Source organism: Festucalex cinctus, chromosome 19 (assembly GCF_051991245.1).
Source record: "Festucalex cinctus isolate MCC-2025b chromosome 19, RoL_Fcin_1.0, whole genome shotgun sequence".
Lineage (NCBI taxonomy): Eukaryota > Metazoa > Chordata > Actinopteri > Syngnathiformes > Syngnathidae > Festucalex > Festucalex cinctus.
The window spans coordinates 10,285,374-10,311,119 of record NC_135429.1 but is presented as its reverse complement, the minus strand read 5'-3'; the positions used below and the strand labels follow the sequence as shown (position 1 = coordinate 10,311,119).

General features: G+C 39.0%; 3 protein-coding genes across 5 annotated transcripts; 1 reads left to right on the top strand and 2 right to left on the bottom strand.

The window, feature by feature from the left end:
* Window positions 1-12,003: 12,003 nt before the first annotated feature.
* Window positions 12,004-18,166, bottom strand: LOC144007623 (uncharacterized). Of its 2 annotated transcripts, XM_077507422.1 has the most exons (7): window positions 16,123-18,166; window positions 14,717-15,136; window positions 14,509-14,590; window positions 14,357-14,432; window positions 12,765-12,832; window positions 12,642-12,687; window positions 12,004-12,185 (listed from the first exon to the last, which is right to left on the bottom strand). In XM_077507422.1, the coding sequence occupies exons 1-3, from the start codon at window positions 16,242-16,244 to the stop codon at window positions 14,584-14,586; spliced, it is 549 nt and encodes a 182-aa protein (XP_077363548.1). In that variant the 5' UTR covers window positions 16,245-18,166; the 3' UTR covers window positions 12,004-12,185; window positions 12,642-12,687; window positions 12,765-12,832; window positions 14,357-14,432; window positions 14,509-14,583. The 2 variants fall into 2 exon arrangements, with proteins under 2 accessions (XP_077363548.1, XP_077363547.1); XM_077507421.1 differs by having other exon boundaries at window positions 12,004-12,687.
* Window positions 18,167-18,543: 377 nt separating this feature from the next.
* gmnn (geminin DNA replication inhibitor) lies at window positions 18,544-21,943 on the bottom strand. Of its 2 annotated transcripts, none has more exons than XM_077507656.1 (7): window positions 21,668-21,943; window positions 21,393-21,477; window positions 20,227-20,331; window positions 19,997-20,144; window positions 19,861-19,943; window positions 19,044-19,154; window positions 18,544-18,944 (listed from the first exon to the last, which is right to left on the bottom strand). In XM_077507656.1, the coding sequence occupies exons 2-7, from the start codon at window positions 21,459-21,461 to the stop codon at window positions 18,804-18,806; spliced, it is 657 nt and encodes a 218-aa protein (XP_077363782.1). In that variant the 5' UTR covers window positions 21,462-21,477; window positions 21,668-21,943; the 3' UTR covers window positions 18,544-18,803. The 2 variants fall into 2 exon arrangements, with proteins under 2 accessions (XP_077363782.1, XP_077363783.1); XM_077507657.1 differs by having other exon boundaries at window positions 21,393-21,461; window positions 21,668-21,761.
* On the top strand, window positions 21,843-25,746 carry c19h6orf62 (chromosome 19 C6orf62 homolog). Its single transcript, XM_077507655.1, has 5 exons — window positions 21,843-23,202; window positions 23,273-23,449; window positions 23,726-23,851; window positions 24,038-24,172; window positions 24,954-25,746. The coding sequence occupies exons 1-5, from the start codon at window positions 23,074-23,076 to the stop codon at window positions 25,077-25,079; spliced, it is 693 nt and encodes a 230-aa protein (XP_077363781.1). The 5' UTR covers window positions 21,843-23,073; the 3' UTR covers window positions 25,080-25,746.

Below are 25,746 nucleotides of genomic sequence, written 5' to 3'. Positions count from 1 at the left end.
AAACCCTAAGCAAAAGACACTTGGAATTGGCACAAACCCTAAGTAAAAGACACTTGGAATTGGCACAAACCCTAAGTAAAAGACACTTGGAATTAGCACAAACACTAAGTAAAAGACACTTGGAATTGGCACAAACACTAAGTAAAAGACACTTGGAATTAGCACAAACACTAAGCAAAAGACACTTGGGATCACTACAGACACTAAGTAAAAGACACTTGGAATTGGCACAAACCCTAAGTAAAAGACACTTGGAATCACTACAAACACTAAGCAAAAGACACTTGGGATCACTACAGACACTAAGTAAAAGACACTTGGAATTGGCACAAACCCTAAGTAAAAGACACTTGGAATTGGCGCAAACCCTAAGTAAAAGACACTTGGAATTAGCACAAACACTAAGTAAAAGACACTTGGAATCACTACAAACACTAAGTAAAAGACACTTGGAATTAGCACAAACACTAAGTAAAAGACATTTGGAATTAGCACAAACACTAAGCAAAAGACACTTGGAATTGGCACAAACCCTAAGCAAAAGACACTTGGAATTGGCACAAACCCTAAGTAAAAGACACTTGGAATTGGCACACCCTAAGTAAAAGACACTTGGAATTAGCACAAACACTAAGTAAAAGACACTTGGAATTGGCACACCCTAAGTAAAAGACACTTGGAATTGGCACAAACACTAAGTAAAAGACATTTGGAATTGGCACAAACACTAAGTAAAAGACACTTCGAATCACTACAAACACTAAGTAAAAGACACTTGGAATTAGCACAAACACTAAGCAAAAGACATTTGGAATTAGCACAAACACTAAGCAAAAGACACTTGGAATTGGCACAAACCCTAAGCAAAAGACACTTGGAATTGGCACAAACCCTAAGTAAAAGACACTTGGAATTGGCACAAACCCTAAGTAAAAGACACTTGGAATTGGCACACCCTAAGTAAAAGACACTTGGAATTAGCACAAACACTAAGTAAAAGACACTTGGAATTGGCACACCCTAAGTAAAAGACACTTGGAATTGGCACAAACACTAAGTAAAAGACATTTGGAATTGGCACAAACACTAAGTAAAAGACACTTCGAATCACTACAAACACTAAGTAAAAGACACTTGGAATTAGCACAAACACTAAGTAAAAGACACTTGGAATTGGCACAAACCCTAAGTAAAAGACACTTGGAATTGGCACAAACACTAAGTAAAAGACACTTGGAATTGGCACAAACCCTAAGTAAAAGACACTTGGAATTGGCACAAACCCTAAGTAAAAGACATTTGGAATTAGCACAAACACTAAGCAAAAGACACTTGGAATTGTCACAAACCCTAAGCAAAAGACACTTGGAATTGGCGCAAACCCTAAGTAAAAGACACTTGGAATTGGCGCAAACACTAAGTAAAAGACACTTGGAATTGGCGCAAACACTAAGTAAAAGACACTTGGAATTGGCGCAAACACTAAGCAAAAGACACTTGGAATTGGCACAAACCCTAAGTAAAAGACATTTGGAATTAGCACAAACACTAAGTAAAAGACACTTGGAATTAGCACAAACACTAAGTAAAAGACACTTGGAATTGGCACAAACACTAAGTAAAAGACATTTGGAATTAGCACAAACACTAAGTAAAAGACATTTGGAATTAGCACAAACACTAAGTAAAAGACACTTGGAATTAGCACAAACACTAAGTAAAAGACACTTGGAATTGGCACAAACCCTAAGTGAAAGACACTTGGAATTGGCACAAACCCTAAGTGAAAGACACTTGGAATTGGCACAAACACTAAGTAAAAGACACTTGGAATCACTGCAAACACTAAGTAAAAGACACTTGGAATCACTACAAACACTAAATAAAAGACACTTGGAATTGGCACAAACACTAAGTAAAAGACACTTGGAATTGGCGCAAACACTAAGTAAAAGACATTTGGAATTAGCACAAACACTAAGCAAAAGACACTTGGAATCACTACAAACACTAAATAAAAGACACTTGGAATTAGCACAAACACTAAGTAAAAGACATTTGGAATTAGCACAAACACTAAGCAAAAGACACTTGGAATTAGCACAAGCACTAAGTAAAAGACACTTGGAATCACTACAAACGCTAAGCAAAAGACACTTGGAATTGGCACAAACCCTAAGTAAAAGACACTTGGAATCACTACAAACACTAAACAAAAGACACTTGGAATTAGCACAAACACTAAGTAAAAGACACTTGGAATCACTACAAACACGAAGTAAAAGACACTTGGAATTAGCACAAACACTAAGTAAAAGACACTTGGAATTGGCACAAACACTAAGCAAAAGACACTTGGAATTGGCACAAACCCTAAGTAAAAGACACTTGGAATTAGCACAAACACTAAGCAAAAGACACTTGGGATCACTACAGACACTAAGTAAAAGACACTTGGAATTGGCACAAACCCTAAGTAAAAGACACTTGGAATCACTACAAACACTAAGCAAAAGACACTTGGGATCACTACAGACACTAAGTAAAAGACACTTGGAATTGGCACAAACCCTAAGTAAAAGACACTTGGAATTGGCGCAAACCCTAAGTAAAAGACACTTGGAATTAGCACAAACACTAAGTAAAAGACACTTGGAATCACTACAAACACTAAGTAAAAGACACTTGGAATTAGCACAAACACTAAGTAAAAGACACTTGGAATTAGCACAAACACTAAGCAAAAGACATTTGGAATTAGCACAAACACTAAGCAAAAGACACTTGGAATTAGCACAAACACTAAGCAAAAGACATTTGGAATTGGCACAAACCCTAAGCAAAAGACACTTGGAATTGGCACAAACCCTAAGTAAAAGACACTTGGAATTGGCACAAACCCTAAGTAAAAGACACTTGGAATTAGCACAAACACTAAGTAAAAGACACTTGGAATTGGCACAAACACTAAGCAAAAGACACTTGGAATTGGCACAAACACTAAGTAAAAGACACTTGGAATTAGCACAAACACTAAGCAAAAGACACTTGGGATCACTACAGACACTAAGTAAAAGACACTTGGAATTGGCACAAACCCTAAGTAAAAGACACTTGGAATCACTACAAACACTAAGCAAAAGACACTTGGGATCACTACAGACACTAAGTAAAAGACACTTGGAATTGGCACAAACCCTAAGTAAAAGACACTTGGAATTGGCGCAAACCCTAAGTAAAAGACACTTGGAATTAGCACAAACACTAAGTAAAAGACACTTGGAATCACTACAAACACTAAGTAAAAGACACTTGGAATTAGCACAAACACTAAGTAAAAGACACTTGGAATTAGCACAAACACTAAGCAAAAGACACTTGGAATTGGCACAAACACTAAGTAAAAGACACTTGGAATCACTGCAAACACTAAGTAAAAGACACTTGGAATCACTACAAACACTAAATAAAAGACACTTGGAATTGGCGCAAACACTAAGTAAAAGACATTTGGAATTAGCACAAACACTAAGCAAAAGACACTTGGAATCACTACAAACACTAAATAAAAGACACTTGGAATTAGCACAAACACTAAGTAAAAGACATTTGGAATTAGCACAAACACTAAGCAAAAGACACTTGGAATTGGCACAAACCCTAAGTAAAAGACACTTGGAATTAGCACAAGCACTAAGTAAAAGACACTTGGAATCACTACAAACACTAAGCAAAAGACACTTGGAATTGGCACAAACCCTAAGTAAAAGACACTTGGAATCACTACAAACACTAAGCAAAAGACACTTGGAATTGGCACAAACCCTAAGTAAAAGACACTTGGAATCACTACAAACACTAAGCAAAAGACACTTGGAATTGGCACAAACCCTAAGTAAAAGGCACTTGGAATTAGCACAAACACTAAATAAAAGACACTTGGAATTGGCACAAACACTAAGTAAAAGACACTTGGAATTGGCACAAACCCTAAGTAAAAGACACTTGTAATTGGCACAAACCCTAAGTAAAAGACACTTGGAATTAGCACAAACACTAAGTAAAAGACACTTGGAATCACTACAAACACGAAGTAAAAGACACTTGGAATTAGCACAAACACTAAGTAAAAGACACTTGGAATTGGCACAAACACTAAGCAAAAGACACTTGGAATTGGCACAAACCCTAAGTAAAAGACACTTGGAATTAGCACAAACACTAAGCAAAAGACACTTGGGATCACTACAGACACTAAGTAAAAGACACTTGGAATTGGCACAAACCCTCAGTAAAAGACACTTGGAATTGGCGCAAACCCTAAGTAAAAGACACTTGGAATTAGCACAAACACTAAGTAAAAGACACTTGGAATCACTACAAACACTAAGTAAAAGACACTTGGAATTAGCACAAACACTAAGTAAAAGACACTTGGAATTAGCACAAACACTAAGCAAAAGACATTTGGAATTAGCACAAACACTAAGCAAAAGACACTTGGAATTGGCACAAACCCTAAGCAAAAGACACTTGGAATTGGCACAAACACTAAGTAAAAGACACTTGGAATTGGCACAAACCCTAAGTAAAAGACACTTGGAATTAGCACAAACACTAAGTAAAAGACACTTGGAATTGGCACACCCTAAGTAAAAGACACTTGGAATTGGCACAAACCCTAAGTAAAAGACACTTGGAATTGGCACAAACACTAAGTAAAAGACATTTGGAATTGGCACAAACACTAAGTAAAAGACACTTCGAATCACTACAAACACTAAGTAAAAGACACTTGGAATTAGCACAAACACTAAGTAAAAGACACTTGGAATTGGCACAAACCCTAAGTAAAAGACACTTGGAATTAGCACAAACACTAAGCAAAAGACACTTGGGATCACTACAGACACTAAGTAAAAGACACTTGGAATTGGCACAAACCCTCAGTAAAAGACACTTGGAATTGGCGCAAACCCTAAGTAAAAGACACTTGGAATTAGCACAAACACTAAGTAAAAGACACTTGGAATCACTACAAACACTAAGTAAAAGACACTTGGAATTAGCACAAACACTAAGTAAAAGACACTTGGAATTAGCACAAACACTAAGCAAAAGACATTTGGAATTAGCACAAACACTAAGCAAAAGACACTTGGAATTGGCACAAACCCTAAGCAAAAGACACTTGGAATTGGCACAAACACTAAGTAAAAGACACTTGGAATTGGCACAAACCCTAAGTAAAAGACACTTGGAATTAGCACAAACACTAAGTAAAAGACACTTGGAATTGGCACACCCTAAGTAAAAGACACTTGGAATTGGCACAAACCCTAAGTAAAAGACACTTGGAATTGGCACAAACACTAAGTAAAAGACATTTGGAATTGGCACAAACACTAAGTAAAAGACACTTCGAATCACTACAAACACTAAGTAAAAGACACTTGGAATTAGCACAAACACTAAGTAAAAGACACTTGGAATTGGCACAAACCCTAAGTAAAAGACACTTGGAATTGGCACAAACACTAAGTAAAAGACACTTGGAATTGGCACAAACCCTAAGTAAAAGACACTTGGAATTGGCACAAACCCTAAGTAAAAGACACTTGGAATTGGCACAAACCCTAAGTAAAAGACACTTGGAATTGGCACAAACACTAAGTAAAAGACACTTGGAATTGGCACAAACCCTAAGTAAAAGACACTTGGAATTGGCACAAACCCTAAGTAAAAGACATTTGGAATTAGCACAAACACTAAGCAAAAGACACTTGGAATTGTCACAAACCCTAAGCAAAAGACACTTGGAATTGGCGCAAACCCTAAGTAAAAGACACTTGGAATTGGCGCAAACACTAAGTAAAAGACACTTGGAATTGGCGCAAACACTAAGTAAAAGACACTTGGAATTGGCGCAAACACTAAGCAAAAGACACTTGGAATTGGCACAAACCCTAAGTAAAAGACATTTGGAATTAGCACAAACACTAAGTAAAAGACACTTGGAATTAGCACAAACACTAAGTAAAAGACATTTGGAATTAGCACAAACACTAAGTAAAAGACACTTGGAATTAGCACAAACACTAAGTAAAAGACACTTGGAATTGGCACAAACCCTAAGTGAAAGACACTTGGAATTGGCACAAACCCTAAGTGAAAGACACTTGGAATTGGCACAAACACTAAGTAAAAGACACTTGGAATCACTGCAAACACTAAGTAAAAGACACTTGGAATCACTACAAACACTAAATAAAAGACACTTGGAATTGGCACAAACACTAAGTAAAAGACACTTGGAATTGGCGCAAACACTAAGTAAAAGACATTTGGAATTAGCACAAACACTAAGCAAAAGACACTTGGAATCACTACAAACACTAAATAAAAGACACTTGGAATTAGCACAAACACTAAGTAAAAGACATTTGGAATTAGCACAAACACTAAGCAAAAGACACTTGGAATTAGCACAAGCACTAAGTAAAAGACACTTGGAATCACTACAAACGCTAAGCAAAAGACACTTGGAATTGGCACAAACCCTAAGTAAAAGACACTTGGAATCACTACAAACTAAACAAAAGACACTTGGAATTAGCACAAACACTAAGTAAAAGACACTTGGAATCACTACAAACACGAAGTAAAAGACACTTGGAATTAGCACAAACACTAAGTAAAAGACACTTGGAATTGGCACAAACACTAAGCAAAAGACACTTGGAATTGGCACAAACCCTAAGTAAAAGACACTTGGAATTAGCACAAACACTAAGCAAAAGACACTTGGGATCACTACAGACACTAAGTAAAAGACACTTGGAATTGGCACAAACCCTAAGTAAAAGACACTTGGAATCACTACAAACACTAAGCAAAAGACACTTGGGATCACTACAGACACTAAGTAAAAGACACTTGGAATTGGCACAAACCCTAAGTAAAAGACACTTGGAATTGGCGCAAACCCTAAGTAAAAGACACTTGGAATTAGCACAAACACTAAGTAAAAGACACTTGGAATCACTACAAACACTAAGTAAAAGACACTTGGAATTAGCACAAACACTAAGTAAAAGACACTTGGAATTAGCACAAACACTAAGCAAAAGACATTTGGAATTAGCACAAACACTAAGCAAAAGACACTTGGAATTAGCACAAACACTAAGTAAAAGACACTTGGAATTGGCACAAACCCTAAGTAAAAGACACTTGGAATTAGCACAAACACTAAGTAAAAGACACTTGGAATTGGCACAAACACTAAGCAAAAGACACTTGGAATTGGCACAAACACTAAGTAAAAGACACTTGGAATTAGCACAAACACTAAGCAAAAGACACTTGGGATCACTACAGACACTAAGTAAAAGACACTTGGAATTGGCACAAACCCTAAGTAAAAGACACTTGGAATCACTACAAACACTAAGCAAAAGACACTTGGGATCACTACAGACACTAAGTAAAAGACACTTGGAATTGGCACAAACCCTAAGTAAAAGACACTTGGAATTGGCGCAAACCCTAAGTAAAAGACACTTGGAATTAGCACAAACACTAAGTAAAAGACACTTGGAATCACTACAAACACTAAGTAAAAGACACTTGGAATTAGCACAAACACTAAGTAAAAGACACTTGGAATTAGCACAAACACTAAGCAAAAGACACTTGGAATTAGCACAAACACTAAGTAAAAGACACTTGGAATTGGCACACCCTAAGTAAAAGACACTTGGAATTAGCACAAACACTAAGTAAAAGACACTTGGAATTGGCACACCCTAAGTAAAAGACACTTGGAATTGGCACAAACACTAAGTAAAAGACATTTGGAATTGGCACAAACACTAAGTAAAAGACACTTGGAATTAGCACAAACACTAAGTAAAAGACACTTGGAATTGGCACAAACCCTAAGTAAAAGACACTTGGAATTGGCACAAACCCTAAGTGAAAGACACTTGGAATTGGCACAAACACTAAGTAAAAGACACTTGGAATCACTGCAAACACTAAGTAAAAGACACTTGGAATTGGCACAAACCCTAAGTAAAAGACACTTGGAATTGGCGCAAACCCTAAGTAAAAGACACTTGGAATTAGCACAAACACTAAGTAAAAGACACTTGGAATCACTACAAACACTAAGTAAAAGACACTTGGAATTAGCACAAACACTAAGTAAAAGACACTTGGAATTAGCACAAACACTAAGCAAAAGACACTTGGAATTAGCACAAACACTAAGTAAAAGACACTTGGAATTGGCACACCCTAAGTAAAAGACACTTGGAATTAGCACAAACACTAAGTAAAAGACACTTGGAATTGGCACACCCTAAGTAAAAGACACTTGGAATTGGCACAAACACTAAGTAAAAGACATTTGGAATTGGCACAAACACTAAGTAAAAGACACTTGGAATTAGCACAAACACTAAGCAAAAGACACTTGGAATTAGCACAAACACTAAGTAAAAGACACTTGGAATTGGCACACCCTAAGTAAAAGACACTTGGAATTAGCACAAACACTAAGCAAAAGACACTTGGAATTAGCACAAACACTAAGTAAAAGACACTTGGAATTGGCACAAACCCTAAGTAAAAGACACTTGGAATTGGCACAAACCCTAAGTAAAAGACACTTGGAATTAGCACAAACACTAAGTAAAAGACATTTGGAATTAGCACAAACACTAAGTAAAAGACATTTGGAATTAGCACAAACACTAAGTAAAAGACACTTGGAATTAGCACAAACACTAAGTAAAAGACACTTGGAATTGGCACAAACCCTAAGTGAAAGACACTTGGAATTGGCACAAACACTAAGTAAAAGACACTTGGAATCACTGCAAACACTAAGTAAAAGACACTTCGAATCACTACAAACACTAAGTAAAAGACACTTGGAATTAGCACAAACACTAAGTAAAAGACACTTGGAATTGGCACAAACCCTAAGTAAAAGACACTTGGAATTGGCACAAACCCTAAGTAAAAGACACTTGGAATTGGCACAAACCCTAAGTAAAAGACACTTGGAATTGGCACAAACCCTAAGTAAAAGACACTTGGAATTAGCACAAACACTAAGTAAAAGACATTTGGAATTAGCACAAACACTAAGTAAAAGACATTTGGAATTAGCACAAACACTAAGTAAAAGACACTTGGAATTAGCACAAACACTAAGTAAAAGACACTTGGAATTGGCACAAACCCTAAGTGAAAGACACTTGGAATTGGCACAAACACTAAGTAAAAGACACTTGGAATCACTGCAAACACTAAGTAAAAGACACTTGGAATCACTACAAACACTAAATAAAAGACACTTGGAATTGGCACAAACACTAAGTAAAAGACACTTGGGATTGGCGCAAACACTAAGTAAAAGACATTTGGAATTAGCACAAACACTAAGCAAAAGACACTTGGAATCACTACAAACACTAAATAAAAGACACTTGGAATTAGCACAAACACTAAGTAAAAGACATTTGGAATTAGCACAAACACTAAGCAAAAGACACTTGGAATTGGCACAAACCCTAAGTAAAAGACACTTGGAATTAGCACAAGCACTAAGTAAAAGACACTTGGAATCACTACAAACACTAAGCAAAAGACACTTGGAATTGGCACAAACCCTAAGTAAAAGACACTTGGAATCACTACAAACACTAAGCAAAAGACACTTGGAATTGGCACAAACCCTAAGTAAAAGACACTTGGAATCACTACAAACACTAAGCAAAAGACACTTGGAATTGGCACAAACCCTAAGTAAAAGGCACTTGGAATTAGCACAAACACTAAATAAAAGACACTTGGAATTGGCACAAACACTAAGTAAAAGACACTTGGAATTGGCACAAACCCTAAGTAAAAGACACTTGTAATTGGCACAAACCCTAAGTAAAAGACACTTGGAATTAGCACAAACACTAAGTAAAAGACACTTGGAATCACTACAAACACGAAGTAAAAGACACTTGGAATTAGCACAAACACTAAGTAAAAGACACTTGGAATTGGCACAAACACTAAGCAAAAGACACTTGGAATTGGCACAAACCCTAAGTAAAAGACACTTGGAATTAGCACAAACACTAAGCAAAAGACACTTGGGATCACTACAGACACTAAGTAAAAGACACTTGGAATTGGCACAAACCCTCAGTAAAAGACACTTGGAATTGGCGCAAACCCTAAGTAAAAGACACTTGGAATTAGCACAAACACTAAGTAAAAGACACTTGGAATCACGACAAACACTAAGTAAAAGACACTTGGAATTAGCACAAACACTAAGTAAAAGACACTTGGAATTAGCACAAACACTAAGCAAAAGACATTTGGAATTAGCACAAACACTAAGCAAAAGACACTTGGAATTGGCACAAACACTAAGTAAAAGACACTTGGAATTGGCACAAACCCTAAGTAAAAGACACTTGGAATTAGCACAAACACTAAGTAAAAGACACTTGGAATTGGCACACCCTAAGTAAAAGACACTTGGAATTGGCACAAACCCTAAGTAAAAGACACTTGGAATTGGCACAAACACTAAGTAAAAGACATTTGGAATTGGCACAAACACTAAGTAAAAGACACTTCGAATCACTACAAACACTAAGTAAAAGACACTTGGAATTAGCACAAACACTAAGTAAAAGACACTTGGAATTGGCACAAACCCTAAGTAAAAGACACTTGGAATTGGCACAAACACTAAGTAAAAGACACTTGGAATTGGCACAAACCCTAAGTAAAAGACACTTGGAATTGGCACAAACCCTAAGTAAAAGACACTTGGAATTAGCACAAACACTAAGTAAAAGACATTTGGAATTGGCACAAACACTAAGTAAAAGACACTTCGAATCACTACAAACACTAAGTAAAAGACACTTGGAATTAGCACAAACACTAAGTAAAAGACACTTGGAATTAGCACAAACACTAAGCAAAAGACATTTGGAATTAGCACAAACACTAAGCAAAAGACACTTGGAATTAGCACAAACACTAAGCAAAAGACACTTGGAATTGGCACAAACCCTAAGTAAAAGACACTTGGAATTGGCACAAACCCTAACTAAAAGACACTTGGAATTAGCGCAAACACTAAACAAAAGACACTTGGAATCACTACAAATACTTGACAAAAGACACTTGGAATCACTACAAATACTTGACAAAAGACACTTGGAATCACTACAAATACTTGACAAAAGACACTTGGAATCACTTCAAATACTTGCCAAAAGACACTTGGAACCACTACAAATACTTTGCAAAAGACACTTGTAATCACTACAAAAACTTTGCAAAAGACACTTGGAATCACTACAAATACTTGACAAAAAACACTTGAAATCACTACAAATACTTGACAAAATACACTTGGAGTCACTACAGAAACTTGACAAAAAGACACTTGTAATCACTACAAAAACTTTGCAAAAGACACTTGGAATCACTACAAATACTTAACAAAAGACACTTGGAATCAGCACAAATACTTAACAAAAGACACTTGGAATCAGCACAAACCCTAACCAAAAGACACTTGGAATCACTACAAATACTTGACAAAAGACACTTGGGACCAATTCAAATACTTTGCAGGAAACACTTGGAACCAATTCAAAAACTTGCCAAAAAACACTTGGGACCGCTTCAAATACTTAACAAAAAAACACTTGGAATCACTTTTGATACTTGACAAAAAACACTTACAACCAATTCCAATACTTGGCAAAAAACACTTGGGACCAATTCAAATACTACAAATCATGCAATGCAAGTATCGCACTTTCAGCAGGCTTGTAACCAAAGGTTGGTAGTGACAAGTTGCATTCATTGAGCTACTTCATTTCTGACTTGTCTGAAAAATTGCCTACATTTGTACGCCGGCTTTTCTAGCCATGTCCACATATCCTATGCCAAAGAATACAATTATTTGCCTACCTGCTGTGGAAAATTTCTTCAGCATCTTGTGTGTCACCTCTTCCCAGACAGTCTCCGCTACGCACACTTCCACAGGGCACCAAGGAAGGGTCTTCATGATGGCCAAGGTCTTCATTGTGTGCATTCGCTTCCCCGTGCCACAAAACAATGAGCAGTGACATCAATGCTGAAAACTACCAGTTTATGAGTTACTCAGCTGTCTATTCTAAAAGAACACACAACAAATTGCCTTTATTGACAAGGTTCATAAATCTTGACGTGGCAGACTGAATACCATGAATGCTTGACTGTTCCAGACATATCTCCACCACCCTGCAACACACACATGCATTCAGTTCAACTGCCATGGGAGCACTTGCCTACATTGCTGCTAGCTGCATGCACGCCATTGTCTAAAAACCTCAACATTAGTCTTTCTTGGAAAATAATCTGACAAATTCTATGTCATCAGCATTGCAATCGACGGATAAGTATTAACATTCATTTTACTCTTGCTGTGTCACACATAAGTGTGTGCCTTTATAATGCAAAGCAATTAATTGACTACATAGCTAACTTTGTGCACATAATGTGATTTCTGCTGCAAAGACATTTCTCAATGTGAAGAAAACGCTACTCTTGCATTGTACCCCTGCTTGATGTCTCCAGCCTCAGGCGACTACTCCATGCTGCAACCTAAGAATAAACATAGGGAATTTAGATGTATTGCACATTTTGGCTTTCCTGTCTCTGTGCATGTGTCAGTTTGTTACCTTCATGAGGATGGCCTCTATTCATCTTTGGCACCCCAAATTATTCCTCAGCCCAGCAGCCTGGAGCCCTGTAACAATAAGACAAACTTTGAAGTTGCATGGCACTCCATTCATAGCCTCTGTTGCGCTTTGTGCACAATGGCTTGCACAGGGCAATACCAGAATATTATTATTGCTTTCGCAGGTAACGGTAAGCTCATGAGTCTTCACCTAAGTACTTCCATGCATTTCCCCCCCCCCCCCCCCCCCCCCCCCCCCCCCCCCATCACCACCACCACCCATATGAGGCAGCCCGCCAGTTGACTGTTCAATAAACAATGAAATCATTGTAGTGCCTGTATATTAAACTACAAATATCACTATGCTTGCATAGGCATGTCAATTATAGATGGGAAACAAAATGTCACAATTCACCACTGTTCCAACACACTCTATCTTTTGAAATTCTTAGATTTCCTTAGAACGTCTAATTGCTCAAATTCGAAGCAGGTTTTTGATTCCATAGATTGCCCCTAATTTGTTAACAGTAGCAAAGGTCATAAGATTTTGAAAGTGTATGCTGATTCGTTTAGGTGAAGCCTTTGCAGGTGTGTGTATGTCTTGTTTGTTGCTGGTTCTCATCCATTTCACAATTGTCACTTAAAATACCTGCCTGTTATTCAATTTGTCTGATGGTATATTCGCTTCATTTAAACACATTGTGCATGAAATTCGTTTCTTTCCCAGAGCAATAATCAATTTCTGCTTTGTTGTTCCATGCTTTTGGGTATGGCTTTGTTCTACATTCCTCTTGTACTCATCAAGCCATCCAGCTTTGCTCCTAAACATTGTGGCTCATTTCTGTGCTTGTTTGTAAAAACAAAAAAAACAATCTCATCTTGCTTCCCCCCCCCCTAGCCATTGTTGGTTTCATTCTTATGTTCTGTCATGCATATTCCTCACAGCTGCTTGTTGCAGCCAAAAAAGTGCCCTCCATTTTACGTGTACCAATAAACTAAAGGCCGTTCTGTAAGAATCTAGTGTGGTGTAATTTATATGCTGTAACACACAATTATTGTGCAAATGTGCACTGTCTTGTGCTGCTAAACATTCACTTGCAGATATGTGCAAATTGTATTGAAGACAAATGTGCCAGTGCATATCAATGTACAAACATTTTTGCAGAGCCACTAATAACTCAACTTTATCTATATAAACCTGACTTGTGACCGTTCCAAGTTGTACCCCAACTACGTGCACTTAAAACAACAAATGCAGACATTAAGCCTCTGTAAGTCTACATCGTTTTTGGTGGCCAGTGTTCTAAAGTTGGTCAAATTTCTTCAGGTGCGGCATGGTGTCAAAAAGTTTGGGAGCTACTTTTATCGCGGATGATCACAGAGTTTGACAGTCTGCCACTGAACATGACAGAAAGAAGTTGTTGCTATTCAACAACACTATACCAATAAAGAAGAAACCCTTTTCACCCTGTGTCTTATTTCCTGCAGCTCAAACAAACAAAAAATTCTGCACAGAAAGAAGAAACAAACTAACTTGCTGAACTCATCTCCTCTAATGCACCAAAAGCAATTATAAATGATTGCATTTCTTACCAAAAACATCAAATTGCAAAATTTTGTTTTCTCATCTGACCGCTTGGGTGAAGACATCGCTCCCATATCCCGGCACCTGTCCAAGCACAAACACAACAAACCATGCACATGAATCCACCTGGAAATAGTCTGACAAACAAAAGCTCACTCACCACATGACAGCAGCTGCATCTCACAAGGCACTGGGCTCAGAAACAGACTTTAAAGCCAGGTAAGGCTCAGAAACGTCAACATCTGAGTGACACAAAGATGTCAAACAGTTTTCCCACAAAGACCCCAAAGGAACTACAAAGACTTTTGGCTTGCAAAGTGGAGCATAGTTGGTTGCAAGGAAGACAGTTGCAGCTTGTGATCCCTCACCTGGTGGGCTTTTGTGACACTTGACAAGGAGCACCAAAGGGGCAACAATGGCCAGCAACTTCTTCCTCTTCACCACACATGAAAAGGAAGACGTGCCACAGATTGCATGAGCACAGGCATGCATTGTCTTGGGTGCGCACTTTGCTCAGGATGCTCCTTCTGTCCAGCTTGGTGACGATGTCGTCCTTAATGCCAGACAGCTGGAAGACACATTCATAGCAGCCCTCCGCATTGAACAGCAGCTCCGCTTTCAGGTGGGCCATCATGGTTGGGGAGGAGCTATCCCGTCTCCATGTCATCATTGAGCTCCTCACTGTCCTTCCTCCAAAAATGGGGCGCTGACCACCAGGTTGAAACCACACACGTGGCGCATGATGGGCACCCAATGCATCTTCTGCAGCAGCAGCACCACCAGCAACTCTGAAAGGGGGCAGTTCGGGGACTTTTTTAACTCTTTGCAATTTAAAATAGTTTCAGCTCATTGCATCTTGGACTGAACATTTCTACAAATACCGATTAAACTGTGCGCATTATACATAAGCTTACAAATATAAGCTGTTGTGATTTGCTTCCTCTTTCATTGATAGGCCATATTAATGCCATAAAAATGGTTTTACTTCCTAGGTTCCTACATCTGTTTCAAACCCTTCCTTTAGATTTGCCATCTGCATATTTTTTACAATTAGTTTCTTTTGTGAATTCTTTAAATTGGACAAATAAGTCTCCTCATATTGACAAAGATAAAAAGGAAGGTGATTTAGCTCTTCCTATATTTAAACTACTTCTGGGCAGCTAGTTTGAGGGCAATTACTGTTTTGGCAGTCAAATTCCAAAATGGAAGGCTAAAGCCATATTGACCCACTATGGATAAAAGTAGAATCCATATTGACTTCAGGCACATCCCTTCCAGCTTTGTGTTGGGTAACCGCCCCCACCACTGTCACTTGCGATCAGTTTCCCGATAAAAAAAAAAGTTAGGAAGATATTCTTTTTGAAAAATGCAAGTGCAGAAAACTGAAAGGATAAAACATGGATGATAGAATGTGCCCAAATACTGCAAGTGAGAGGAATGAAGACATGTGTAACAGACAAAGTTTTCTGAATATGTGAGGTGCAGAAAGATACACAAGGTGGAAGAGCGGAGAAAGTTGAGGGTGTGTGAAAGGAGTAAAGATGGTTATGGGTGTGCAAGGACAAAGATGAGCATGAAAAAAAACAAGACATGTTGCTAATGTGTGAGGACAAAAAATTGATAATTCGCTGTGTGAGGGAACGATGGAAAGTGTGCAAGCAATTTATGAAAGCTTGTAGACAATGTGTCAGTTGCATGATAAAATACTGAATAGGAAAGTAAAAAGATGGAGAGTGCAATGGCAGCTTTGTTCCTTCAGGGGGCGTGCTGATACCTGTTCTCGTCGGGGGTATTGATTCCTGCTGCCCGCATGGTCCCTACTTGTTCTTGGTGACAACTTGCATCTGAGCATCCACAACTCAAACAGCAGGAAGTCTCCGCCGTCGTCAACCTCATTAGTCTCGTCGGCCAATGTGCTGCCAAATATCCTCTGGGTCAGGTGAGCGCCTGCCACAAGCTCATACACACGTTCAAATGACAGAATGAGCAGAGGAGAAAATTACTTGTGCACAACTTCGTTACTAGAGTAGCTAATGAACTTCCAGGTGATATTTCAGATACACCAGGCATCCATAGCAGAAAGATAAAGGTGAGGCTCAATCCATGTAATATTACCAATTACTAGATCTACAAATATATTTAAAAAAAAAAAAAAAGTATGTTGATGTGATAGAACCTATTTTGCTTGTAGTTGACATAATGGTGTCTTACGCCTGGAGTCAACATTGAAAATTTTAGATTTTCTGCACACTGTGCCTTCAACTAGTTTGCTCATTACAAATGTTGCGACAGACTAGCTATGTCAAAGGTTTGTTTCAAGCGGTCTAAATAAGTGTTGCTTCCATCGGGATATGAGCAAACAGATGATTTGGCGAGTCAAGTTTTGCACTTGCCGGGCGTGGAGTTGCACAGCCGCAACAAAAAAAAACCCTAACAAGTTCATCTGCTGCTCCTCTCGGATGTCAAAACAAAGCAAACCAGAACATGCCACTCAAATACTTCCCCACCGATAACGTCGCTTGCATGTGTTTCCTCTTTCCCTGAACAAAACCACTCAGCATGTTTTGTGACTCAAATGAAGTCCGGCGTTCAGAAGACAGCATGACAACAAAAGGAAGGCAGCTTTGTGGCAAAATGTTATGATAAAGCAGGATGCTACAGTAGTTGCGGTTGCAGCACTCAGCACTGAAGGATTTCTATTGACTATTTTTACTAGTAAGGGGTCCACAAAAATTCCTGCCATTTATCTGAGATTCGCTCTTTTGATCGAATATAATTACAGTGGATTATTCACAATCTCTGCTGGTTTTAGAATTACTATCGTTTGGCCTTAAAGTTTCTGTTTCAATCATATTTTCTTTGGCCTCTTTTGGCTGTTGGTTTATTTCAATTTTATCTTTTTAATTTGTTCCATTTTCAAAGCTTTTGATATTTTAGTTTAGATTATTTTAAAGCTTTTGATATTTAACTTTTTGAATTTCATTTTCATTTTCAAATTGTTTGGATGAAACTTTTGACTTTGATCTCTTTTCCCTATTTGTTTTACCTTGAAACATTTGCCTTTATTTCTTTCCACTTTTATTTCCAATTCTTTTGATTTGGACTATTTCTTTAAGGCTTTTGGGTTTAATCTTCTTCTGGTCGAAATAAGAAAACTTGAGCATTGTCGGAAATTGTTTTACACATTATGAACTACATTGTCATTTATTACATTTTATCCATTTCACTTGTATTATCCCTGAATTGTAATAAACTGGTGAAAATTCTAACCAATTGTGACATAACAGGTGGCTAGCGCTTGAAGTCTAAACTGATATAATGGAAGTAACACTTTGAAGAATTGCATGTGTATTTTGATATTTTCCTTCATGTCTGAGTTTTATTCTTTTTGATAGATTTAACTACATTTTATAAACTTTAAAAGAAAAGGATTTTATTCCTATTTTAAACCTTTTCCGAGCAGTAAGTAAATTCTTACTCATCTATTACATTTGTCTGGGGTATGAGTTACAATCCTGTGTATTAATGTGGTAATAGATACAGTTGGGTATCAGCGCTATTATTACTTGGAGGCAAATCTATGGTAAAAGCAAGCAAGGTATCCCAATTCAGTTTATTTTTTAGCCTCTTTCTAACTTCAAGGTTTATCTAGGGTCATACTTATAACAACCACTTAGCTCTTTTAGCAAACGAACAACTATGCCATACAATCGGTAACTGCTAATCCCTGAGCCTTTAAATTTACGCCGGATTATTTTTTAATTAGGGCACCAAGCCCAAGGGGGGAAACAAAGCCTAATGACCTTATTGAGGCCTTAACAAGTGCAACCAATGATCTAGACAAGGACCCACTGTAAAAACAGCGTGTTCAGAATTTATCCTTATCTCAAATTCATTACTCAATGAGGGTTCATCTGAAACAAGACCGGGGTAACGCTCTAAAACCGGGGGGGGGGGGACCCAAAACAAATCCTCCTCGCAGCCAGCTTGGAGACTTCCCATCAGCTCCTCAGCTTTGACTGTGTTGCAGCAGGTGGCCAGATTATCATTACAGTTCTGATTTCCATTGGGGCTGGGAATTATTTAAAAAGGAGATGACATTGGAAAGTTCGGTTTATAATTTGTTCATTCTCTAGTTCAACGGTAATTTTTTTTTTTTTTAAAGTAAGCAACGTTCTGCAAACGACACTATCCATCTTGTGTAAAAGATTTATTTTAAAACAGCATGTATAACAAAACATTTAAGCATGTGTCAGTAAATGAAGTCAGTCATCACTTTCACAAAGATGAAAAGAATAAAAAAAAATGACTCCACATTTGCTCGTTCTTGTAGCACTGGCAAGGACATGTTGGAGGGCCGCTCTTACTGGTTACAAACAGCTTTACACTGTTAGAAATTGAGTTTGCCGGGGGCAAAAACAAAATAAATTACTTCGAGGAGCAGCTTATGCCGAGTTAATCCTTCTGTTCTTCCTTGTCATCTGAAGTTTGTTCCTCTACTTCAACCTCCTCCACCTCTTCGTCATCATCATCTTCATCCTCCAGTGCAAGGCCCTTGATTTCCTCCAGGTTGTCGGGTCCCTTCCCGGTCAGCCGCTGGAAACAAACAAGTGGCTTTAGTTGCGGCACCAATACAGACTTATTCATGAATACATACTACATAGTGTAGTAGAGTGTAGCGTATGAGGCACACACCTCAATCATGTCGGCCATATACTGCACGTGGTCAGCCAGCTCGCGCAGCTCCTCGTTGTCGCTCTTCAGCTGCAAAATCTCGTCATCTTTGGCTGCGATGTCTTTGTGCAACTGGTTGGTTTTCAAATTGTCCAATTTAAAAGAAAAAATAAAATAAAAAAAGAGAAAACGATAAGGGGCAAGTAGCTCTTGCCGCAAGTTTAATGGAATATTTAGAAAAAGGTTTATTCCAGTGTGGAGTTTAGAATTTGGGAGCTTTAAAATATGCATATAAAGAAACTCATTTCACTTCAAAAAATAACAAATGTAATAAAAGCTAATTTCATCTAAGAAAAAAAGTGTTTATCAATAGAAAAGCATGGCTGTAAGCTTTGTCCTTGCAATGATCAACTCCAATAACTTCGACTCATTAGTTTAACTATTTTTCCATAACTATGTATGTATTCAAGTTCAATACTTAGCCTCAGTTTTACTTTGTCACATTCATTTTCCCATTCATTGAGTTGAACTACTGCAATTTAGCAAAACTTTTCGAAATAAAAACAAACTTAAGAAACTTTTCACCACAAACCTATGGTTCTCAAAACATTTGTAGCCTCAATGTTTGCATTTCAACAAGAAAAAAAATACCGGTAACCTTTCCCTCCACCGTGTAAGTAAATGGTTTGCAATTACAAAAAAATTATATATAAAAAAAATGTTCAAGAGTTAAACAATTAAAATTAAGTAATAGTACTGCGAAAAAACAAAAGGTACAAGCAACTGATTAATAAACCCCAAGTGAAGCCAGCTTTCGTACCTCTGAGCCTTGACTCACCTTCTCATTCTCCTCTAGAACATCAAACAAAGCCTTGCGCCGCTCTTCTGCCATCTCTTTCCAGTAGGCAGGAGGAGGAGTTTCTATAATAAATAAAGTTAGATGGAGAAGAAAGCCTTACAAAATGTAGTCTCACCTTTGATCATAAGCTCATAGGCTTCGTCGGGCACGTCGCCTTTCAAAATGGAAACATCTTCAGTTTGTGTTGACTTAACTTCCACCTTCACCCTTTTCAAGCCTCTGCTTTGCTGAGCAAGCCACTGTTTGCGCTTGGGGATTGCGCCCTTTCCCGCCAGTGATGACAACAAAAACCCAAATTGACATTTTGTCTTTTAAAAACACTCATTTGCTGAAAAACACACTCACCTGAGCAGAATTTCCCAAATTGGTGTTGACTGCCAAGGGCTGGAGGACCCGCAGCTTTGGCCTGGAAGAGCTCATTGTGGTCTTTGGTGTTCCAGAAAAAAAGCTCTGAATAGAAAACAATGTTAAAATGAAAATGTTTCACATAAAAATGTTCCAATGCCATTAGTTTTATACAATCTGTCAATGACATCTGCCCCAATCACCTTCGAAATGAAAATGTGATTTTTAAACAGAAACGGTCAGATTTTTAGGGAAGTTGCTATTCCCAGTCTAATGAATCAATAAGTAGTACAAACTCAGATTGAATTTGAATTATTTCGCAATTGCAACAAAATAGATAAAAAAAAATAGAATAAATAATTCTGCCAGACTATGTTGTCGTCAGGAGGATGACGAATTACAATAGATTTTTGACTATGGGAAAACATAAAATGGTCTGACAAGAAAGAAAACCTAGAGTAGGCCTACAATAGCCAAAAATGTATTTTTATAAAATACAAAGAAAAAAAGAATAAGAACATAAGGGGAAAAAAAACATTTTACAAGGGGGGTGGGGTCACCTTCTGAAAATTTTAGCAAAGGAATTGTCCAACCTAAAATTGGAGTAAAAGTCTAACACTACTTCAAAATGTTCAGCGTTGCACTGTTACACATATACAGAAGAAAATTGCCATTTGCTCAAAAAGTGACACGTGCACTGAAAATTAAACCTAATTCGGTTGTGTTCTTAGGAGGGGTACCTACTATCCATTCCATGCAAATCACATTGCAAGGGAAAATACGAGACCGAGGTATCCCAGGAACGTGGGAAGATGAGTTCTGAGAAAATAAGTCCATGACACGCCATTCCACGTTAAAAAACAATGTTTGCTTTAAGGCACCTACACCGCTGGGTGAGTTTAAATTTAGTCAATTATTCTAGCTTGGTTGACTTATGACAGTCATTTCAGACTGCAATATGTAAAATAAGTACAGGCGTTAGTAGAATTTTGACTTATTTCACCTCCTGATTTTAATCACTCGAGGGGAATTTCAGCAAATTTCTACACAACAATGAATTATTACCAAACACCTTCTTGAACGCCATTTTGTTGCACTTTTATGTTCCGTTAACGTTTCTGCTCGACCAGGCCTCCCAAACCACGACTAAATTACGTGTATCTCACCTTGACGGTCATTTTCGCGTTCTCGTTGTTCTTTGCTTGGCCATGTTTCCCTTTGGCTCCGAAACTCATCTTGGATTCAAAAAGTCTGGTGTGAAAACGACATTAAAGAGATAAAACGCACAAAATGTCGACACTTTGCATGATAGCCTAGCAAAGTCAGCGTGAAATTAAACCAGCTTTTACGTCGCCTGGCAATATTACAGGCAGTTAACGAACGGCGGCTCGTTTTGTAAACGTGTTTTAAATGGAGACACGTAAATGTTGTGTCAACTCACCGTTAACCGAAGAAGCTCAACGAGAAAGCAGTATTCGTCTTCATTAGGGAAAACTCGCGCCACTCGGTTAAATGTAACCTGTCGGATCACGTGACTATCTTCTGCCAATGGTAAGTGTCACCACGCCCGTCCTCTGTACGTCACGTTACGTCGGGTACGTGTCGTGTCAGATACACGTCACGACGTGCTTGTCGGGCTGCCATTTTGGAGAAGCTTTCCAACACGGGAGGGCTTCGTGAAGCTTGTTGTTTTTCCGTGGCCTTCATTATTAGAACCGAAAAAAAATCGACGTACCGAGTGTGTAGGGGAAAAAACGAAACCGCTGGACGCGAAATAATGGGCCCGCCGCCGGGAGACAGACCGTGCCGCACGTCGACTGAAAGAACGGGGGACTCCAGCTGGACCGTCGATTTATCTTGACATGGCATGCGGCAGCACTTAGGGCGAGGACGGACGGAGGAAAAGAACCACAAGCGCCAAACTTACCAGCTATTAAAAGACGCGAAGCGAGACAGGAGGGTTATTTTAGTTTACCGAGTAAAATAAACAAACCCTACGGAGTTGCTGACGACGCGAGTTGAACTTGACTTTACAAACAAAATGTCGAGCTCACGCGCTAGCTGCCTGTTAGCTTTTTAGCATCGCGCAACACTGGCGAGGACATGTGAGGAAAGATGACCGAGTCGTAACCGAGAAGGTTCCTCCTTCCTAAAAACACAAAAGTCATTCGGGCCCTCAAGGTGATAAAATGTAGCTTTGATCTCTGTTTAGTCAACAGTTAGCCTGCTAGCTCGACTTAGCTAGAGTGCTAAAAATACACCATGAACACCACCAGGAGCAAGTAGGCCGCGAGCCAAAAAAGCGGCGAGGAAAATGTCAAACAGCCTTCGTCGTCTTCTTGTTCTTCTTCCATGTGTGCCAACGTCTCCCCGCCATGCTCGTCCGTATTCCCGGTCCAGCACACTCAGCCATGGATGAGGGACTCTGAACCCACCCCTGATTATTAGCCCGCTAGCCCTACATTTCACCTAGCGCCGCTATGGGTCTCTACTGTAGGAAGCAGTACTACTAATAATATAATAATCAGCCACATTTTTGCTCTCGTTTTTTATTTACAAATCTACTGAAAAAAAATCTTGTTGAGGGTGAGTTTAGCTTTGTAAAACGATTGATTTATGAACAACCAACAAGGAGACGTAGTCTGATCATATCTCCCACCCGCCACCTTGCCAAAAAAAAAAAAAAGCATAAAAATGACTTGATATGGTGTTGTTTGGTTAGAAGACCTGTTTCAGTTTTTAGTTATAGAGTGGCTAGTTAACGGACTTGGTTAGCGCTCCATCGACTATAAGCGCAACCTAAAAAAAAATTTAGTATAGCGATAGCGAGCAGCATCGCATCTGACCATGGGGGATCCAATCACGCGACGAAACCAAACCAGAAATCGTCTCCGTGCTCAGCTGCGGAAGAAACGGGAATCATTGGCCGATCAGTTCGATTTCAAGATTTACATCGCCTTTGTTTTCAAGGACAAGGTCAGTAAGCACACAGCAAAAAACTGTCCAAATGTTTTGCCACTGCATAATACGTTAATTTGGCTGACAGAAAAAGAAATCGGCGCTCTTCGAGGTTGCCGAAGTGGTGCCGGTGATGACCAACAACTACGAGGAGGACATCCTGCGAGGCGTGCGGGATTCCCGCTACTCCCTGCAGAGTTCCATAGAGCTCCTGCACAAGGATGTAGTGCAGCTCCACGCCCCCCGATACCAGTCCATGCGAAGGGTATGCTCATACTACACTGAACCACACGTTGTTGGCAGGGCTTGTCGACCAAGGTCAGGCAGCAATTGCAAAAACTTGTGAATTTTGGCAAGAGACATTGGGTCGATGCTTTTGCAGGCCACAAAATTATGTGGTGGGCTGGAACTACCCCCCCCCCCTAAACATTACTACTTTAACATTTTATTTATTTCTAAATCGGACTTGTCTTTATTCTGGAAGAAAAAAAAAAACTAAAAATTGCAGTGATGTATTGGTGGCGTTTTGTCTTTATGGCAGGATGTGATTGGCTGCACGCAGGAGATGGACTTCATCCTTTGGCCACGCAACGACATCGAAAAAATCGTCTGTCTGCTCTTCTCCAGATGGAAGGGAGCCGACGACGAGCCCTTCAGGCCCATTCAGGTCAGAACTTGTCGCATGGGAACGTGCTATAAAATGGGAAAGTATTCACAATTTTGACAAACTGGATTTGTGGCAAGAAAATTCATTACATCTTTTGTTTTGTTTTTAAGGAGCAGAAAAAAAAACTAAACGTATATGCAGCGTCTGAATTTTGGATGCGTTTCTAAAGTCGTCTCATTGTTTCAGGCCAAGTTTGAGTTCCAGCACGGCGACTACGAGAAACAGTGCTTGCACGCGCTCACTCGCAAAGACAAAGCTGGAATGATTATGAACAACCCCGCGCAGTCCGTCTTTCTCTTCATGGATCGACACCACCTACAGGTCAGCCCTGCTGCAAATAGGTAACATCCGTGAATAATGTAATTGTTGATGGATGCCACACAAGATGGTGGTGCTTTTCGTCCAAAAGAAACTCCTTGTTTCCTTGGTGCCAAGATCCCGCCAGAGAAGAAGCAGTTTTTCCCAAAAAGGTCGCAAGCTCTGCAACACCTCAAGTTTTTGTAGTCATAAATCTGCATAGCTTAATGCTAAACGATACAAAATGTCATTGCCGTGCTAACGTTATTATCAATAGTTGCAGTGACAGTCTGTAGCTTAAGGCTAGCAAACAATACAGAACACCATTGTCATGCTAATGTTAGCAATGATGCTTTTATGTTCCAGAAGCAACGCATATTTGAACACAAACAGTATACAATACTGACAAAGTATACTTCATCTTCCAAGAAGGACAACTAAATTAGTTATCTCTGTGTATTTCCGGTTGTTTGTCTTATGCCCAAGTGGCCAAAGCGCATACATCAGGAGTAGCAGCACAATGTCTATTACATTGAAGCAAACAAAAGTGGCAAAAACTACGAAATTTCTTTACATTCTATTAAATTGTCATAACAGTCTGGTTATACAGTGATATTTTCCCTATTAAAATCACATTACATTTTTGCTTTTCCCATAGGAAGGAACAAATTTGCATTAAATTCAATAGGGAAGACGTTTTGAGCGCGGTCACAGAGTGAATTTAACTTGCATCTCCAGGCGCCACTGTATGTGTTGTTTATGGTATAAGACATGTTAACGTTCGGTTTTGTGTGTGTGCATGCAGACTGTTAAAAGCAAGGCGACGGTGTTGAAGCTGTGCAGCCTGTGCTTGCACCTCCCCCAGGACCAGCTGACCTGTTGGGGCGTGGGCGACGTCGAGGACCACCTCAGACCTTACATGCCCGACTAGGCTTCTTCCCAAGGGGGGGAAATGCCCTCAAATCCGCAATCCCCTCTCTATCCTGCCTTCAGAAGCCATTTTGATGTTCTCATTCTCCCCCTCTTCTTCCTCCTCCTCCCCTTTCCCTCCCTCCTGCCTGCTCAGTCATCCATTTTGTTTTCCGTCAACCTGCACGAACATTGATTTGGAGCGATTGGTCGCTATGGCCGTCAAGGCGGCAGGCAGGAACTCTAATTTTATGTTGGAAGAGAGCAAGAGAAACACGGACATGTCGTTTAATCCTTGTCACAGAAGTTATATTTTGTTTATTTGTCGTTTCCGGGAAAACAACTTTTGGGTGTAACACAATTGTCATACCACCACGAACAATATGGCATCCAATCATGTGTCGTTATCGCTTCTTTGCTGGACTTGAAAGATTTCACTCTTTGGGCTGGGGGTTGTGTTGCGCTTGAATCACTACTGATGTTTGATTTGGGATATGGGCTGTTTAAATGATGAGAATAATAATGCACCTAACAAAGCTAACTAACATTTTCTGTTTTGATTGGATCCAATTGCTTTTTTTCATGCTCATGATTCACACGTGTCCAGTTGAAGGTTTGAGGCTTTTTTTTTTTTTCCCTTTCTGTTGATCCATACTGCTGAGCATATATCAATACAAATTGTCAACACA